The following is a 21,085-nucleotide window of genomic DNA, read 5'->3' as shown; positions in this document are numbered from 1 at the left end:
CGGAAATTAACCTTTGGGGGAAGAATGACGGTTAGCACCCTCTTAGCCCAAAAAGCTCAGCGGTGGTTGACGGACTCTCGCATTCTGAAATACGAAACCATTCTGATGGTCGGGGATGATGTAAGCTTTGAAAGGAACAATAGTTGTAACCCGGCACAGTTCTTATACATGGAATCAACAGGGGAGCCCGACAAACATCAGAAGGCGAGTGGAAGACCCCCGACGGACGGCAAGTACTGAATAAGGAAGTAACTCGTCATATACTGCAACAACTACACCAACAAAGCCATTGGGGAGTGCAAGCTATGTGCGACACTATCCTAAGGGACTATGTTTGTAAAGGGATATTCACACTAGCTCAACAGGAGGTGTGGGGCTGTTACACCTGCCAAAAGGTAAACAAGAAAATGATGCGTGCCACCCATAAGGAGGGACAAACACTAGCCGACCGACCGTCCCATCGGATCCAAATAGACTTTACGGAACTACCACAAGTTCAGAGATGGAAGTACCTGTTAGTAATTGTGGATCACTTCACTCGGTGGGTGGAAGCATTCCCAACCACTAAAGCGGACGCCCCTACAGTGGCACGGATCCTATTAGAAAATATAGTCCCGAGATATGGAATAATGGGGTCTATTGATTCAGATAGGGGAACACACTTTGCCTCAAAAACACACCAGCTAATCTGTGACGCCTTAGGAATCCAGTGGAAGCTGCACACCCCCTGGCACCCTCAGAGCTCAGGAAGAGTTGAGAGGATGAACAGTACTTTGAAGACGCAATTGACAAAACTAATGATGGAAACCAAGCTACGCTGGACCAAGTGTCTACCCCTGGTCTACTAAGAATCCGCACGGCTCCTCGAAAAGATATAGGAGTATCCCCTTATGAAATGCTGTTTGGCCTTCCATATTGGAACAAGGTGGAGGGCTATCCTTCCCTGCAAGGGGGAGATGTCTTTGTAAGGGACTATTTACAGGCACTGTCTCGTTCTTTTGCAGAATTGCGCAGGAAGGGGTTACTCGCACAAACCCCACCTCTGGACTTCGCACTCCACCGAACTCAGCCCCGTGACTGGGTCCTGATTAAGACTTGGAAGCCAGAGAAGTTACAGCCGCAGTGGGAAGGCCCATTCCAGGTGCTACTGAACACCGAAGCCGCAGTAAGGACAAAAGAAAAAGGGTGGACCCACGCCACGAGAATCAAGGGACCCGTAAAGCCCGAAGAAGGTGCAGAATGGACTTGCGTCCAGGGAGAAGACCCGATGGTGCTAAAGCTCAAAAGACGGACAGAATGAACTTTGGGACTGTAATATATATACTGCTATTGTTGAGAAGCGCTGAAGGGGGATGTGATAAGTGCAGGACGACGGTAAGGGTGGGCATGACGGTTTTTCCAGGGTCCTTTGTATCACACTCGCATGTAAACGAGAAATGTTATGACTACAACAAAAAGGAGGAGTATGTGGAAAGTTTAATCTAACCAACTGCTGCTTAAAGATAGATGACAACGGAAAGGTGGTTCAAAAAATATCAGATAAAATAAGGAAACTGGCCCACGTGCCGGTACAGACCTGGAAGCCGCTGGGGTATTGGGACTGGCTGGACGGATGGTTGAAAGGAGGCTGGTGGCGAACCGCTTTAGGGGTTATAGGAGGGGGATTGATGGTCCTCCTTCTGCTACCATGTCTGATCCCCTGCTTGCGGGAGCTAGTAGCTCGGGTGGCAAGACAAGTCATGCAACCAGGGGCCCCAGCTGATCCTGTTCAGGTACTCCTACAAAGGGAAATAGAGCTAGAGGAAGAAGCCTATGTAAACCCGTGGCAAAAGCCCAACTGATAGCACATTCTAAAAAGAAAAAGGGTGGATTGAGAGAAATGATACTTAAGGAGTCCATTTAGAATGTGCTGACACAGAAAGAACGTGCAAAGCAACTTGCAGGGCAACGTATAAACCAATTTGCAAAATCAGGATGAAACAATAGCTTGCTGATTAAAGAAGCGATACAGGTAACGGGAAGACATGCTTAACGGTTGAACAATAACTGTTAATGCGCTGAGGCTGATAAGTGGGCCAAAGGGGTAATCACATTTGTAATTTTGTAATGAGATTAAAGAAGAATGTAGGGTATAAAAAACTGTGCAAAGTGTAATTCGGCACTCAATCTAGCAGGAGCTGGTTGGGTCCGACTCTGCAGACTCGAAAAATAAAGTTTACCGTTCTGCAAATTGCTGAGACTCAGTGTGTTTCTGACATCAGGTGTTGACAAGGTGCCACATATGAAGCTGCTTAACAAGTTAAGAGCCCATGCTATTGCAGGAAAGATACTAGCATAAATAGAGCAGTGATTAATTGGCAGGAAGCAAAGTGCAGGAATAAAGGGAGCCTTTTTCTGGCTGGCTGTTGGTGACTAGTGGTGTTCTACAGGCCTCTGTGTTAGGACCGATTCATTTTACATTATACGTCAATGATTTGGATGATGGAATTGATGGCTTTGTGGCCACATTTGCAGACGATATGAAGATAGATGAAGGGACAGGTAGTGTTGAGGAAGCAGAGAGCATACAGAAGGACTTAGACAGATTACTCTAGTGGGCAAAGAAGTAGCAGATAGAGCAAAGTGTTAGTAAATGTATGGCCACGCCCTTTCGTGGAAGAAATGAAAGCATAGACTATTTTCTAATGTTATGAATGTGACTCAACTCTGAGGGGCCAAAGGGTACAAAGTCGCCCCCTCCTTTTTGAGAATAGCAAAATCGCTATTAATTCGGGTCTGGGACCCAGGAAATGAGAGAGAGACACGCAGAATACACAAGGTTTGGAATGTGTCCTGGCCTCAGCAGAACAGATCCACTGATAATGGCCATTGTCTCTTGGAGACGGGATTGTGTATTGAGTACTGTACTATTCATTGAAACCCCTCAGGGGATGACCAGAGTGGGCTGGTTGAGGGATTGCATCATCCCAACCTGATTGACATCTGAGACCCCGTGAGTAAGGATAAAAGAGGGTCTGGGGAACAACCCTTTGAGACGCACCAGGAGAAACGCTAGAAATCCTGTGACAGCATTTACTAGCCACAGCCGGTGGGGGGCTTGTGTGCATCCTCCCTTGCCAGGGTGGCGGGCTCATCACGGAAGAACGGCTTAGCCAGAGGAGAAGCCACAAGTGAATGGCCACACCAACGAGACTCCGACGGATCGAAAACGGAAAATTGGCAAGTTTTTTTCTCTCTCCAACCATTGCAACCCAGCGGTCCCCAAAGGCTGCGGCTTGCATGAACTGAGTGAACTTTATATTTCCATCGGACAAGACATTATCCCCTAGACAACGATAGAGCTATTTCTTATCGATTATTATTATACCCGCACTTTTAGATTTAGTATTGACAACGTATATTATCTGTATATTTGCATTGATATTATTTTTGTGTATTTTTACTAATAAATACTGTTAAAAATAGTATCATCAGACTTCAACGGACCTCTCTATCTTTGCTGGTAAGTGACCCAGTTACGGGGTTCGTAACACTAAATGGAGAGAAAATTCAAATATCTGAAATGCAAAAGGACTGAGAAATCCTTGTGCAGGATTCCCTAAAGGTTAATTTACAGGTTGAGTCTGTGATGAGGAAGGCAAATATGATGTTAGTATTCATTTTGAGAGGACTAGAATGTAATGTGATGTGGAAGCTGTATAAAGCATGGTGAGGCCTCGGTTGGAATATTGTGAGTGGTTTTGGGCCCCTTACATAAAAAAGGACAGAAGCATAGAAACATGGATGTGCTGACATTGGAGAGGGTTCAAAGGAGGTTCATGAGAATGATTTTAGGATTGAAAGTCTATTCATATGAGGAGCATTTGAAGTCTTTGGGACTCTGCTCACTGGAATTCAGAAGTCTGAGGGGGGATTTCATTGAAATCTATCCAATGGCGAAAGGCCTGAATCGAGAGGATGTGGAGAGGATGCTTCCAAAGGCCGGAGAGGCTCAGAACACAGGGACGTTCATTTAGAATGGAGATGAGGAGGAATTTCATTAGCTGGAGAAGTGAATCTGTAGAATTCCTTGCCACAGGTGGCTGTAGGAGCCAAGTTAATGGGTATGCTTTAGGCAGAAGTTAATAGGTTCTTGATTAGTCAGGGAAGGCAGAAGATTCGGGCTGATCGGCCAGACTCTGATGGCCTAGTTCCACTCATATGTCTTATGGTCTTAGGGTCTAACTCAGCAGGCCTGGCAGTACTTATGGAAATGAATAAACACTTGACGTTTCAGGCTGTCACCATTCATCAGGACTGGAGAGGAAGGAAGAAGATGCCAGAATAAGAAGGTGGGGGGAGGGGATGAGGACAAGCTCAGAGGTGACAGGTGAAGCCAGGCGAGTAGGAAGAGGGGGATGAGGTGAGAAGCTGGGTGGTGATAGGTAGAAAATGTGGAGAAAAAGGGCTCTGATAGGAGAGGAGAGTGGACCATGGAAGAAAGGGAAGGAGGAGGGACACCGGGGGAGGTGATAGCCAAATGAGGAGAAGAAGTAAGAGGCCAGTGTGGGATTTGAAGAAGAGGGCGGGGAGGGGGAAATACCAGAAGTGAGAGAAATTGACATTCGTGCCATCAGGTTGGAGGCTACCAAGGCATAAATGAGCTGTTGCTCCTCCACCCTGAGAGAGGCCACATTGTGGCAAAAAAAAGGCCATGGACCAACATGTCAGAATGAGAATGGGGATATGAGTTAACATGGTTGGCCTCTGGGAAATCATTTGCGATAGAGCAGAGGTACTCAACAAAGCAATTCCCTGATCTACAGAACACCAGGTCTCACCATGCTGAGGTGTTGGTAATGGTCCGGCTAAATAGGCAATAGAGAGGGTCTTTGCAGTGTGATCTGTAGACAGTGTAACAATATCTCTGACCTTCATTGACAGTGTGACAGCGTGAGACCTTCACTGACAGTGAAAGACCCTCACTGATTGTGTAACAGTGTATAGGACCCTTGCTGACAATATAGACCATAAGACCATAAGATAAAGGAGCAAAATTAGGCCATTCAGCCCATCGAGTCCACTTTGCTATTCAATCATGGCTGATCCACTTCATCCAGTCATCCCCACTCCCCTGCTTTCACCCCATACCCTTTGATGCCCTGGCTAATCTAGAACCTATCTAGCTCTGCCTTAAGTACACCCAATGACTTGGCCTCCACAGCCACTCAGATCCCACAGGTTTACCACCCTCTGAGTAAAGTAACTTCTCCACATCTCAGTTCTAAATGGACGTCCTTCAATCCTGAAGTCGTGCCCTCTTGTCCTAGAATCCCCTACCATGGTAAATAACTTTGCCATATCTAATCTCTTCAGGCTTTTAACATTCAGAATGTTTCTATGAGATCCCCCCCCCCCCCCATTCTCCTGAACTCCAGGGAATACAACCCAAGAGCTGCCAGACGTTCCTCATATGGTAACCCTTTCACTCCTGGAATCATTCTTGTGAATCTTCTCTGAACCCTCTTCAACATCAGTTTATCCTTTCTAAAATAAGGAGCCCAAAACTGCACACATTACTCCAAGTGTAGTCTCACGAGTGCCTTATAGAGCCTCAACATCACATCCTTGCTCTTATATTCTATACCTCTAGAAATGAATGCCAACAATGCATTCACCTTCTTCACAACCAATTCAACCTGGAGGTTAACCTTAAGGGTATCCTGCACAAGGTCTCCCAAGTCCCTTTGCATCTCTGCATTTTGAATTCTCTCCCCATCTAAATAATAGTCTGCCCATTTGTTTCTTCCACCAAAGTGCATGACCATACACTTTCCAACAGTGTCTTTCATTTGCCACTTCTTTGTCTATTCCCCTAAACTATCTAAGTCTCTCTGCAGGCTCTCTTAACACTACCCACTCCTCCACCTACCTTTGTATAATCAACAAATTTAACCACAAATCCATTAATACCGTAATCCAAATCATTGACATACATCGTAAAAACCAACAGTCCAAACACTGACACTTGTGGAACTCCACTGGTAACCGGCAGCCAACCAGAATAGGATCCCTTTATTCCCTCTCTCTTTCTGCCTATCAGCCAATATTCGTCCCATGCTAGTAACTTCCCTGTAATTCCATTAGCCCTTATCTTGCTAAGCAGCCTCATGAGTGGCACCTTGTCAAAGGCCTTCTGAAAATCCAAGTACACCAAGTCTGCTGCATCTCCTTTGTCTACCCTGCTTGTAATTTCCTCAAAGAATTGCAATAGGTTCATCAGGCAGGATTTTCCTTTCAGGAAACCATGCTGGCTTTGGCCTATCTTGTCATGTGCCTTCCAGGTATTCCGTAATCTCATCCCTAACAATCGATTCCAACAACTTCCCAACCACTGATCTCAGGCTAACAGCTCTATAGTTTCCTTTCTGCTGCCTCCCACCCTTCTTAAATAGTGGAGTAACATTTGCAATTTTCCAGTCATCCAGTACAATGCCAGAATCTATCGATTCTTGAAAGATCATCGTTAATGCCTCCACAATCTCTCTAGCTATTTCCTTCAGAACCTGAGGATGCATTCCATCAGGTCCAGGAGGTTTATCCACCCTCAGACCATTAAGCTTCCTGAGCAACTTCTCAGTCGTAATTTTCATTGCACATACTTCACTTCCCTGACACTCTTGAATGTCTGGTATACTGCAGATGTCTTCCACTGTGAAGACTGATGCAAAATACACATTCAGTTCCTCTGCCATCTCTGCATCTCTCATTACAATATCTCCAGCGTCATTTTCTATTGGTCCTATATTCACCCTCGACTTTCTTTTACCCTTTATATACTTAAAAAAGCTTTTAGTATCTTCTTTGATATTAATCGCCAGCTTCCTCTCATAATTCATCCTTTCCTTCCGAATGATCTTCTTAGTTTCTTTCTGCAAGTTTTAAAGGCTTCCCAACCCTCTATCTTCCCGCTAGCTTTGGCTTCCTTGTATGTCCTTTCTTTTGCTTTTATTTTGGCCCTGACTTTACTTTTCAGCCACGGTAGTGTCCTTCTTCCATTTGAAAATTTCTTCTTATTTGGAATATATCATTTCCATTTTTTGCAGAAACTCCAGCCATTGCTGCTCTGCTGTCTTTCCTGCAAATGTCCCTTTCCTGTCAACTTCCGTCAGTACCCCTCTCATGCCATTGTAATTTCCTTTATTCCACTGAAATATCGACACACTGGATTTTATTTATTCACTCTCAAATTTCAATGCGAACTCAATCATATTGTGATCACTGTTCCCTCAGGGTTCCTTAACCTTAACCTTAACCTTATTACCTCTGGATCATTGCACAACATCCAATTCAGCACAGTGGGCTCAACAACAACCTGTTCTAAAAATACATTCTACAAATTCTCTCTCTTGAGGTCCAGTACTAGCCTGGTTTTTAACTTTCATGTTAAAATCCCCAACGATTATCATGACATTGTGTTTCTGACACGCCTTTTCTATCTCCAGCTGAAATTTGTAATCCACATTTGTGACAGTGTGTGAACCCCTTACCGATGGTGTAACCTCACTGAGTGATTTCCCTCAGTCCACAGTGACAGCGTGTGAACCCCTTACCGATGGTGTAACCTCATTGAGTGATTTCCCTCAGTCCACAGTGACAGCGTGTGAACCCCTTACCGATGGTGTAACCTCACTGAGTGATTTCCCCTCAGTCCACAGTGACAGCGTGTGTCTGTATTAAGGGATTTCAGATTCAGTTTATTGTCATTTAAAAACCACAAATGCAATGCAGTTAAAAAATGAGACAACGTTCCTCCAGAATGATATCACATTACAAAACAGACTACACCAGAAAACCCACATAACGTTTGGCAATCCCCAATCCAGTGTCTGGCGAGGCTGCTGCGTATTAATATTGCGCTACCATCTTAGCACGTTCCCCGGAAAGGAGCTCTAAACCCACCAGACAAAACAAGGCAAGTCAACTTTTATTGTCATTTCGACCATAACTGCTGGTACAGTGCATAGTAAAAACGAGACAACGTTTTTCAGGACCATGGTTTACATGACACGGTACAAAAACTAGACTAAACTATGCAATAAAAAAAACACAGAGAAAGCTATACTAGTCTACAGACCTACACTGGACTGCATAAAGTGCACAAAAACAGTGCAGGCATTACAATAAATAGTAAACAGGACAGTAGGGCAAGGTGTCAGTCCAGGCTTCGAGAATTGAGGAGTCTGATAACAAGACCAAAAACTAAAGCTACAAGACCTGCACAAAACCACATAGTTACAACATATAGTTACAACAGTGCAAACAATAGCATAATTGATAAAAAAAAACAGACCATGGGCACAGTAAAAATAGTCCAAAGATGTTAAAAGATTTGCTGTCTGCTGTGCCATTCCTGGCTTTTTATTCTCCTCCACCCTTGCTATTGATTGTGAATGCGTTGCTTCTGATCTGTACTGTGGGAGCCCACATCAGCCTGGGGTTACATTTAGGTGGTATGTAGGTGGTTGGAGCACATTGCTTTGTGTCACATAGTGGAATGTCTGTACTGGGATGTGGCTGGTAGCGTCTTGCAGGGGCACCACACAGATTAAGTATCCTTCCTGCAGTCTGTAACTTGATCCCGTCTGCTGGGAAGAATGTCAGGAATTCCACATAATTCCACATAGTTGTTTTCTCGCTAACCCCCAGGTGCTTAACCATTTCTGGGATTTGCACTTAGAATGTAAGCTCTTGAAGCAACTCATTTCTTTAAAACTTCTCTTGTCTCTGGTTTCCACAAGTACTTAAATATGCCGTAGTTTCTCTTGTCATCATTCTCACTCACAATTAACACCGGCACAGCTTAGGGATGCATATTTAGCCCACTGGTCTGCTCTCTCTGCCCTCATGACTGTGCCAGGCACACCCCAAACTATCTATCCATTTACCAATGAAACCACTTTTTTTGCCGGAATATCAGATGGTGACGAGAAGGCATATAGAAATGAGTTAGATCATGTGGTTGAATGGTGTTGCAACAAATCAGTGTCAGCAAGACCAAGGTCCAACACACTGAGCCGATGGTATTAAATCTGATTCTGTCTTTAATGCTGCTGAAGGTAACTTGTGCATACCTATACTCAACTTTGAGGGTGAGCTTAAATCCAATTAGTGTGGATGGGAACTTGACAGCCAGCAGACACATGATGGGCTGAAGGGCCTGTTACTCTGCTCTATGAGCCCTATGACTCTACTGTTGCTTGGGCTCCATGGCTGAGTTAGTAGAGCTGAAGCTTATTAAGGCATTAGTCAGACTGCATTTGGAGTATGGTGAGAAATCTTGGGCTCCTTATCTGAGAATAAATTGACCAACATTGGAGAGGGTCGTTCATGGGAATTATTCCAGGAGTGAAAGGGTTAATGTATTAGGAGCGTTTGATAGTTCTGTGGCTGTACTCATGGGAGTTGAGAGGAATGAGGGGTGTCTCATTGAAACTTATTGAATGTTGAAAGGCCTAGACAGAGTGAATGTTGAGAGGATGATTCCTGTATTGGGAGAGTCTAGAGCAGGCATGGGCAAACTACAGCCCGCGGGCCATATGCGGCCCGTTAAGCTTTTTAATCCGGCCCGCAGAACTTGATGAAATTATATTAATTATAATTATATATAATTATATTATATTTGTTAACGTTTTTTCCCCGCAATTCTGGCGTTTTCCCAATAGACGACTGATGCACCATCAATAACTCACACTGAGACGTAAGGCGAGATATCAGCTTTTATTGACTGGAAGAAGGAACCAGGAGTGAGTGTCTATCATACTATGACCTGGAGACTGAGGCCGAGCGTCAGGCCTCAGATCGCCTTTATATAGGGGCCTGTGGGAGGAGCCACAGGAGCAGTCAGCAGGGGGCGTGTCCAGACAGGCACATAGTTCACCACAACGACGCACTCTATATACATTTGTGGCGACCCATTTCCTGGCACATCCGAACCGGCTCACAATTAGCCAGCGTTCTCGCAAAGGGAGATAGCCTGCGGGGATTTGCGAGCACAGAGCTTTGGAGCCTCTGCGCAGGGGGGAAGGTTGAGGGAGGCTTAAAAGTGAGGCTGGGGATTTCGAATAAAGTTTTTTTTTTCGACTGCAGTTACCGACTCTGTGTCGTAATTTTAGCGCTGCATGTAGCACACCGCTACACATTGACCTTTGTTGAGGTGCAGCGTATTACTCCACATTTGTGCTTTACTCTTTGTTCGGCTCGACCTATTTGTGTGAACAGGCGTTCAGCGTCATGAACATCAACAAAGACAGCCACAGATCCAAGTTAACTGACCAACACCTCAGATCCATCCTGAGAATCGCCACAACAAAACTAAATCCAGACTTTGATGTGCTGGCTAAAAAGGGAGACCAACAACACTGTTCCCACTGAAATTAAAAATAAGTTTCTTCGTTGTGTTATGTAAAAAATGCATTTGAAAATATTTTTTTCAATAAGCCTTACATGTTACATGTCATTTCTGTTAAGTATAAAAAATGCGATCCAGATCAAATAACGCATACTGGCACTGTTCTGTCATTGTGCGGGTCGTTGTTGAGTTTTGGCACATGGGACAATTGAATAAGAAAGAGCAGGACAAGTAGACCTGCATCTCCTACCGTTTTTAAAATAAAGACAGTCAGGAGGAGAGTGATGATGATAATATCTTGAAGGATAACAGAATTTTCAGTGCTTTAAAATAATAACTGTTACTATTTAAAAAAAGCTGTATTTTATTCATTTAATTTTCAGTGTTTTAAAAGTCATTTCAATAAGTAGCTAAATACCATGGGACTTCAAAGTCAGATATTTTGTTGTAATGCATTTGTTCATTTTCAATTGAAATTAAAGCACATGTTTTCTACATAACCCATGATATTTTATTTTCTCTTATGAGGTGTATTACCAAAACACTCCGTACATCTGATCCTGGTCCGGCCCCCCTGTCAAATTTTAGAACCCTTTGTGGCCCTCAAGTCAAAAAGTTTGCCCACCCCTGGTCTAGAGAGTCCAGAGGGCACAGCCTCAGAACAGAAGGATGTACAGGTGCTTTACAACAGCTCATTGTTACGAAAGACCTACATTAGTACCTGTTTTTGCTAACCAAAGTGGATTTTCGCTCTTACGAGAAAAAGATGCCCACTTTATACATGTCTTTACCCCAAGAAAGACAACCATGATCGTGAAGCCTTGTACGGGCAGCTGTGTGCACATGTGTGTATGTGCGCAAGCATATACATGCCGATTTTTTTCTCCAAATCCGTTTTGGCTAAATCTTCCCAATTCTGATTAGTGAACCTATACCATACATACAATGTTTCAACTTTATATAGGGTGTATATTTATCATATCATTCCTGCTTTTACTTTATGTTTGTGTTATCTTAGGTTTTATGTGCTATTTGGTTTGATTTGGTGGGTTTTTTTTGGGTCTGGGAATGCTCAAAAATTTTTCCCATATAAATTAATACTAATTGCTTCTTTGCTTTATGCCAATTCGGCTTCCAAACGGTTCCACAGGAACGCTCTACCTTTGGATAGTGGGGGAAACGCAAATTTAGAATGGAGGTGAGGAGGAGTTTCTTTGGAAAGAGGGTAGTGAATTTGTGGAATTCATTGCTACAGATGGGTGTGGAGGCCAAGTCAATGGATATACTTAAAGTGGAGGTTGATAGGTTCTTGATTGGTCAGGACATGAAAGGTTACGAGGAAAAGGTTGACTCTGTGGTTAAGAAGGCATTCATCAATCATAGGATTGAACTTTGAGAGGTAATAGGACCCTGATCAGACCCCATTTGGAGTACTGAACTCAGTTCCGGTTGCCTCACTACAGGAAGGATGTGGAAGCCATAGAAAGGGTGCAGTGGAGATTTACAAGGATGTTGCCTGGATTGGGGAGCATGCCTTATGAGAATAGGTTGAGTGAACTTGGCCTTTTCTCCTTGGAGCGACAGAGGATGAGAGGTGACCTGATAGAGGTGTACAAGATAATGAGAGACATTCATCGTGTGGATAGTCAGAGGCTTTTTTCCAGGGCTGAAATGTCTAGCTCGAGAGGGCACAGTTTGAAGGTGCTTGTAAGTAGGTTCAGAGGAGATGTCAGGGGTAAGTTTTTTACTCAGAGAGTGGTGAATGCTTGGAATGGGCTGCAAGTGACAGTGGTGGAGGTGGATACGATGGGTTCTTTTAAGAGACTCCTGGACAGGTGCATGGAGCTTAGAGAAAGTAGAGGACTATGGGTAAGCCTAGGTAGTTCTAAGTTTTGTGGGCCGAAGGGCCTGTATTGTGTTGTAGGTTTTCTATGTTTCTATGTTTAAGGCAGGAGAATGGGGTCAAGAGGGATAATCATCCATGATGGAAAGGCTGGTCAGACATGATGGGCCAAATGGCCTAATTCGCTTCCTATATCTTATGGTCCTAGCAGTGCCCAGCCTGAGGTCACCCTGCACAACTGTGGAACCCCATGAATGAATTACCTGTACTGAGGTGGCCAAACTCCGCTTCCTCTTCCCAGACAAAACATACGGGAATACGAATCTGTAATCCGTGAGCTCCTCGAAAAGCCGCTGCACATGTAATTGATCTGCCGCTTAAAATACAAAAGGAAAGCTGAAGCACTTTGACGAAGACAACTTCACAGAGTTCACATCATTGCCATTCTGTGCAGCCCAAGTGGTGAAAGTGTGCCCTCAGGGTCTCAGAGGTGCTAACACTCATGTAAAAAGTTACTTCATGTACAATTGCATTTATTTATTTATTTATATTCCGTGCAGAACAGACCATTCTGGCCTAATTAGTTCCGCCACCCAGCAACACATTTGTTTAACCAAAGCCTAGTCACAGGACAATTTACAATAACAGGGTCATAGAAAAGTACAGCACAGAAACAGGACCTTCGGTCCATCTAGTCCCTGCTGCAATATTTAAACTGCCTATTCATTCGACATGCACCATAGGACCATGGCCTTCCATATCCCTAACATCCATGCATCTATCCAAATGCATGGATGTTACCTTTTCACCTTTCACCCTTAACCTATGATTTTGAGTTGTAGTCCCACCCAACCTCAGTGGAAAAAGCCTGCTTGTATTTACCCTATCTATACCCCTCATAATTTTGTATACCTCTATCAAATCTCCTCTCAATCTTCTATGTTACAAGAAATCAATCTATTCAATCGTTCCTGATAACTCAGGTACTTAGTTCCAGCAACATCCTTGTAAGATTGCTCTGAACTCTTATAATCTTACTTACATCCTTCCTGGAGGTTGGTGACTCAAACTGCACACAATACTCCAAATTAGGCCTCACCAATGTCTTATACAACTTCAACTTAATACCCCATCTTCTGTACTCAGTACATTAATTTATGAAGGCCAACGTGTCAAAAATGACCCTATCTACCTGTGGCCCAACTTTCAATGAATAATGTGCCCTTTGTTCTGCAGCCCTACCGGACACTGTGTAAGACCTGCCCTGGATGGTTCTACTGAAATGCAAAGCCTCACACTTGTCTGCATTAAATTCCATCTGCCATTTTTCCAGCTGGTCTAGATTCCACTGTAAACTTTGATAATCTTCCTCACTGTCAGCTATAGCCCACTTTTGCTGATCCAGTTAAGCACATTATCATACTGTGATAGATGACAAGCAATAACTGACCCAGCACTGGACCCTGCGGCACTCCATTAGTCACAGGCCTCTAGTCAGAGAGGCAACCATCTACTACCACTCTTCGGCTTCTTCCACAAAGCCAATGCCTATTCCAATTTATTACCTAATCTTGAATGTCGAGCAACTGAACCTCCTTGACCAACATCTCATGTGGGATTTTGTCAAATGCCTCCATGTAGACCAGTGGTCCCCAGCCTCTGGGCCTCTGATCTGGGCTGACATTTACGTGCCAGATGGCACCTAATGAATTAACTTGTTTACTTCAGCTTTTTTCTTAAAGATGTGCTGGGTGCGCGCCGGTTACCACTGCACCCCTGCACACTTTGCGGCCCGGTTTCGGTCCACGGCCCGGAGGTTGGGGACCACTGATGTAGACAACATCCACTACCTTGCTTTCATCAACTTTCCTGGTAACTTCCTCAAAACTACTCTTTAAGATTGGTTAGACATGACATATCATGCACAAAGCTATTCTGACAATCCTTAATCAGTCCATGACTGTCCTACACATGTCCAGTTCCTTAGAATACCTTCCAAAAACTTTCCCATTTCTGATCTCAGGCTTACCCTATAATTTCTTGGTTTACTTTTAGAGTCTATCTTAAACAGCAGAACAACATTAGCTATCCTCCAATCCTCCGGTACCTCACCTGTCACTGAGGATGATTGAAATATCTCTTTTAGGGCCTCTGCAATTTCTGTATGTGCCTCAGCCAGGGTTGTCTCTCTCTGCAGAACGGACCTACCTTTTCTGTGTTTACTTTGAAACTAATGGCATTGTCATCACTAGTCAGGACTTGTCAGGTCCTGGGGAACTTTTCAACCCTGATTGGCCTCAAGACAGCAAAAACCTCCTCCTCTGTAATCATTATAGAGTTCATGAAGTTGATGCCATTTTGCCTTACTTCCATATACTCCTGAGTAAAAACAAATGCAAAAAATGCATTTAAGATCTTCCCCCATCTCTTTTGGCTCCTCACATGGATTACCATTCTGATCTTCTGGAAGTTTTAAATCAAATCAAGAGGCGGAGAGGGAAGAGGTAAAAGAAGCTCGGAGAGAAGCTGTTTTTTTTTTAACTGATCACGGCAAAGAGGCTAGACTGCGCAGGTGTGTGACGTAGCGTGCCAAAGGTTTAAAAAGAGAGACCGCCATTTACAGCAGCCATCATCGGAGTGAACTGAGGCAGAGTGGGTCGGCTTTGGCTCAATGAGATCTCAGTGAGAACAGGTTGAACAGGACATGACTGTGCAAGCGCATGAAAGTCGGCCTCTGAGATCAGCAGGGGAATTTAAAAAGCGAGCAGAGGCTGAGTACAGCTTCACTCCAGGTGAGGTAAGGCTGGGTAAGCTCCTTTAATTAATCTAATTAGATTAGGAGTAGGTAATGGAGGCAGCAGTTAGGGCAGTTGAGTGCTCCGATTGCAGTACGTGGGAAGTCAGGGCGAGCACAGCTGTCCCTGATGACTACACCTGCAAAAGGTGCATCCAGCTGCAGCTCCTGACAAACCGTGTTAGGGAACTGGAGCTGGAGCTGGATGAACTTCGGATCATTCGGGAGGCAGAGGCAGAAATAGACAGGAGTTTCAGGGAACACACACAAAATGCTGTTGAAACACAGCAGGCCAGGCAGCATCTATAAGGAGAAGCACTGTCCTGATGAAGGGTCTTGGCCTGAAATGTCGACAGCGCTTCTCCTTGTAGGTGCTGCCTGGCCTGCTGTGTTCCACCAGCATTTTGTGTGTGTTGTTGTTTGAACTTCCAGCATCTGCAGATTTCCTCGTGTTTGGAGTTTCAGGGAAATAGTCACCCCTAGGAGTCAGGAGACAGGTAGTTGGGTGATTGTCAGGAGAGGGAAGGGGAATAGACAGGAAGAGCAGAGCACCCCTGTGGCCGTTCCCATCAACAATAAGTATACCGTTTTGGATACTGTTGGTGGGGACGACCTACCAGGGACAAGTTGCAGTGGTTGCGTCTCTGGCACCGAGACTGGACCCTGAGCTCAGAAGGGAAGGAGGGAAAAGAGGAGAGCAGTAGTGATAGGGGATTCGATAGTTAGAGGGACAGATAGGAGGTTCTGAGGAAGAGATCGAGCATCCTGGATGGTCTGTTCCCTCCCTGGTGCCAGGGTCCGCGATATTTCTGATCGAGTTCTCAGTATTCTCAAGAGGGAGGGTGAGCAGCTGGATGTCGTGGTCCATGTAGGGACCAATGACGTGGGTAGGAAGAGTGAGGAGGTCCTGAAAGGTGAGTTCAGGGAGCTAGGTGCCAAGTTAAAGGACAGGACGTCCAGGATAGCAATCTCAGGATTGCTACCAGTGCCACGTGCAGGTGGGTTTAGAAATAGTAAGATAGTGCAGATCAACACGTGGCTGAAGACTTGGCGCAGGAGGGAGGGCTTCAGATATATAGATAATTGGGTAGTTTTCCAGGGAAGGTGGGACCTGTTCCGGCAGGACAGTTTACATCCGACCAGGAGGGGGACAAATATTCTTGCAGGTAGGTTTGCTAGAGAGGTTCCAGTGGATTTAAACTAGATACGAGGGGGAAGGGAACCAGAGTGTAGGAACAGATGTTTGGGAGAAGGAAGAAAAGAAGACAGTAAAGTTCTTTGTACTGTTAGAGATAAACAGAGAGGAAGAGATGGAGAATTTCTTAAATGCATTTATTTTAATGCTAGGAGCATTGTAAGAAAGGTGGATAAGCTTAGAGCATGGATTGATACCTGGAAATATGATGTTATAGCTATTAGTGAAACATGGTTGCAGGAGGGGTGTGATTGGCAACTAAATATTCCTGGATTTCATTGCTTAAGGTGTGATAGAATCGGAGGGCAAGAGGGGGAGGTGTTGTGCTGCTCGTCAGAGAAAATATTACAGTGGTGCTCTGGCAAGATAGATTACAGGGCTCGTCTACGGAGGCTATTTGGGTGGAATTGAGGAATGGGAAAGGTGTAGTAACACTTATAGGGGTGTACTATAGACCACCTAATAAGGAGCAAGAATTGGAGGAGCAAATTTGCAAGGACATAGCAGATATTTTTAGTAAGCACATGTGATTGTGGGAGATTTTAATTTTCCACACATAGACTGGGAAGCCCTTACTGTAGAAGGGATAGATGGATTGGAGTTTGTAAAATGTGTGCAGGATAGTTTTTTGCAGCAATACATAGAGGTACCAACTAGAGAAGGGGCAGTGTTGGATCTGTTAGGGAATGAGATAGGTCAGGTGATGGAGGTATGTGTTGGGGAGCACTTCAGGTTCAGTGATCACAATGCCATTAGTTTCAATATAATTATGGAGAAGGATAGGACTGGACCCAGGATTGAGATTTTTGATTGGAGCAAGGATAACTTTGAGAAGATGTGAAAGAATTTAGAAGGAATGGATTGGGACAATTTGTTTTATGGGAAGAATGTAATAGAGAAATGGAGGTCATTTAAAGGTGAAATTTTGAGGGTACAGAATCTTTATGCTCCTATTAGGATAAAAGGAAAGGTTAAAAGTTTGAGAGAGCCATGGCTTATAAGGGATATTGGAAACTTGGTTAAAAAAAAGAGAGATATCTACAATAAATATAGGCAGCATAAATGAGGTGCTCGAGGAATATAAAGAATGTAAGAAGAATCTTAAGAAAGAAATAAGAAAAGCTAAAAGAAGATACGAGGTTGCTTTGGCAAGTAAGGTGGAAATAAATCCAAAGGGTCTCTACAGTTATATTAATAGCAAAAGGATAGTGAGGGATAAAATTGGTCCCTTAGAGAATCAGAGTGGACAGCTACATGTGGAACCAAAAGAGATGGGGGAGATTTTGAACAATTTCTTTTCTTCAGTATTCACTAAGGAGAAGGATATTGAATTGTGTAAGGTAAGGGAAAGAAGTAGGAAAGTTATGGAAGCTATGACAATTAAAGAGGAGGAAGTACTGGCACTTTTAAGAAATATAAAAGTGGATAAATCTCCGAATCCTGACAGGATATTCCCTAGGACCTTGAGGGAAGTTATTGCAGAAATAGCAGGGGCTCCGACAGAAATATTTCAAATGTCATTAGAAACAGGGATGGTGCCAGAGGATTGGCATATTGCTCATGTGGTTCCATTGATTAAAAAGGGTTCTAAGAGTAAACCTAGCAATATTATAGGCCTGTCAGTTTGACGTCAGTGGTGGGTAAATTAATGGAAAGTATTCTTAGAGATGGTATATATAATTTTCTGGATAGACAGGGTCTGATTAGGAACAGTCAGCATGGATTTGTGCATGGAAGGTCATGTTTGACAAATCTTATTGAATTTTTTGAAGAGGTTACGAGGAAGTTTGACGAGGGTAAAGCAGTGGATGTTGTCTATATGGACTTCAGTAAGGCCTTTGACAAGGCTCCACATGGAAGGTTTGTTAGGAAGGTTCAATCGTTGAGTATTAATATTGAAGTAGTAAAATGGATTCAACAGTTGCTGGATGGGAGATGCCAGAGAGTAATGGTGGATAACTGTTTGTCAGGTTGGAGGCCGGTGACCAGTGGTGTGCCTCAGGGATCTGTACTGGATCCAATGTTGTTTGTCATATACATTAATGATCTGGACGATGGGGTGGTAAATTGGATTAGTAAGTACGCAGATGATACTAAGATAGGTGACGTTGTGTATAATGAAGTAGGTTTCCTAAGCTTGCAGAGAGATTTAGGCCAGTTAGAAGAGTGGGCTGAATGATGGCAGATGGAGTTTAATGCTGATAAGTGTGAGGTGCTATATTTTGGTAGGAATAATCCAAATAGGACATACATAGTAAATGGTAGAGCATTGAAGAATGCAGTAGAACAGAGTGATCTAGGAATAGTGGTGCATAGTTCCCTGAAGGTAGAATCTCATGTGGATAGGGTGGTGAAGAAAGCTTTTGGTATGCTGGCCTTTATAAATCAGAGCATTGAGTATAGGAGTTGGGATGTAATGTTAAAATTGTACAAGGCATTGGTAAGGCCGAATTTGGAGTATTGTGTACAGTTCTGGTCACTGAATTATAGGAAAGATGTCAACAGAATAGAGAGAATACAGAGAAGATTTACTGGAATGTTACCTGGGTTTCTGCACCTAAGTTACAGAGAAAGGCTGAACAAGATAGGTCTTTATTCTTTGGAGCGTAGAAGGTTGAGAGGGAACTTGATAGAGGTATTTAAAATTATGAGGGGGATAGATAGAGTTGACGTGGATAGGCTTTTTCCATTGAAAGTAGGGGAGATTCAAACAAGAGGACATGAATTGAGAGTTAGGGAGCAAAGGTTTAAGAGTAACACGAGGGGGAATTTCTTTACTCAGAGAGTGGTAGCTGTGTGGAACGAGCTTCCAGTAGAAGTGGTAGAGGCAGTTTCGGTATTGTCATTTAAAGTAAAATTGGATAGGTATATGGAAGGTTATGAGCTGAGTGCGGGACTAGATGTGAGTAAGCGTTCGGCACGGACTAGGAGGGCTGAGATGGCCTATTTCAGTGCTGTAATTATTATATGGTTATATAAGATCAATTTCGTCCCTTGCAATCCTTTTGCTCTTTCACGTTTCTGTAGAATCCGTTAGGAGTTGTCTTTACCTTGTCTGCTAGGGCAACCTCATGCCTTCTTTTTAGCCTTTCTAATTTCTTTCTTAAGTGTTCTCTTGCAATACTACTCCATAAATACCTCATTTGTTCCTTCCTAGCTTTATCTGCTCTGCACTTCCTTTTTTTTTCTTAACCAGGATCTCAATGTCTCTTGAAAAACATGGTTCCCTAAACCTGTTATCTTTGCCTTTTATTCGGACAGACACAAACAAGCTTTGTACATCTTCTCCTCCCCCCACTCTTGGCTTTTCGCAGGGATTGCTCCCTACGCGACTCCCTTGTCCATTCATCCCCCCCATCCCTCCCCACTGACCTCCCTCTAGGCACTTATCCCTGCAAATGGAAGAAGTGCTACACCTGCCCCCACACTTCTTCCCTCACCACCATCCCAGGCCCCAGACAGTCCTTTCAGGTGAGGCACCACTTCACCTGCGAGTCAGCTGGGGTGACATACTGTAGCCAGTGCTCCCGATGTGGCCATTTATACATCGGGGAGACCCACCGCAGACTGGGAGACCGTTTCGCCAAACACCGGCGCTCAGTCCTCCAGCAGTGGCGGGATCTCCCTGTGGCCACACACTTCAATTCCACAGACCACTCCCACTCCGACATGTCTGTCCATGGCCTCCTCTACCGTCAAGATGAGGCCACACGCAGGTCGATGGAGCAATACCTTATCTCCCGCCTAGGTAGCCTCCCTCCTGCCGGCATGAACATCCAACTCACAGACCTCTGTTGATACCTCTGCCCCCCACCCCCCGTACCCCATCCCTATCTATAATTTTAGTCTGGTTCTCTTTCTCTCTCTTTCCCACCCTCACTATAATCTCCCCCCAGCTCTACCTTTCTTTCTCTTTTATTTCCCATAATTCCCCACCTTTCCCCTAGCCTATTTCCCAGCTCTCACTTCCCAGCTCTCTACTTCATCCCTCCCCCCACTTCTTATCCCCCCTCGACCATCTCATGTTGCTTCACTCCTGGTGAAGGGTTTTGGCCCAAAACGTCGTCATTACCTCCTCCCATAGATGCTGTCTGGCCTGCTTAGTTCTGCCAGCATTTTGTGTTTTTATTTGCACTCTCAAAATTTCATTTTTCAAGGCTTTCCACTTAATAAGCACACTTTGGCCAGTAAACAGCCTGCTCCAATCCACACTTGCCAGATCCTTTCTGATACTATCAAAATTTGCCCTTCTCCAATTTAGAACCTCAACCCACAGTCCAGACCAGCACAACTTTTGTCACCTGCCATCTCATTTCCTAACAGCAGATCTTAAATCACACATGAACAAAATGCTGGAGGAGCTCAGCAGGTCGGGCAGCATCTGTGGAAAAAACATACAGTTGACGTTTCAGGCCGAAACCCTTCGGCAAGGTTATGTAATTAACCAGTGGTGATTCAGGAGCTTAAGGTAAAAGACCCCTTGGGATGCAATGATCACAGTATGATTGAGTTCAACTTGAAATTTGATAGAGAGAAAGCAAAGTCTGACGTAGCAGTATTTCAGTGGAGTAAAGGAAATTACAGTGGTATGAGAGAGGAGTTGGCTGAAGTAAATTGGAAGAAAATGCTGGCAAAGATAACAGCAGAGCAGCAGTGGCTTGAGTTTCTCAGAAAAATGAGAAAAATGAGGAAGGTGCAGGATAGATGTATTCCAAAAACAAAGAAATACTCAAATGGCAAAATAGTAGAACAGTGGTTGACAAGGGAAGTCAAAGCTAATTAAAAGTAAGAGAAAGGGCATACCTATAGACCTCTATTTTTCTAAGCTCCATGTAGCCATCCAGGAGTCTCTTAAAAGACCCT

The 21,085-nt window shown here is 44.1% G+C and overlaps 1 protein-coding gene across 3 annotated transcripts in view; it reads right to left on the bottom strand.

Annotated features, from left to right (window-relative positions):
- LOC132392013 (disintegrin and metalloproteinase domain-containing protein 12-like) overlaps window positions 1–21,085 on the bottom strand; it is a 265,513-nt gene that overhangs the window by 207,779 nt on the left and 36,649 nt on the right. For 2 of the 3 annotated variants that reach the window (XM_059965910.1, XM_059965912.1), the window contains exon 2: window positions 12,497–12,609. In XM_059965910.1, coding sequence (XP_059821893.1) covers window positions 12,497–12,609 — 113 coding nt within the window. The remainder of the gene's footprint in view (window positions 1–12,496; window positions 12,610–21,085) is intronic. The other variant, XM_059965911.1, reaches the window with a different exon arrangement.

The sequence above is a fragment of the Hypanus sabinus genome, chromosome 3, assembly GCF_030144855.1.
Source record: "Hypanus sabinus isolate sHypSab1 chromosome 3, sHypSab1.hap1, whole genome shotgun sequence".
Lineage (NCBI taxonomy): Eukaryota > Metazoa > Chordata > Chondrichthyes > Myliobatiformes > Dasyatidae > Hypanus > Hypanus sabinus.
The sequence above is the reverse complement of the archived record's forward strand: the minus strand, read 5'-3'. Positions and strand labels throughout refer to the sequence as shown.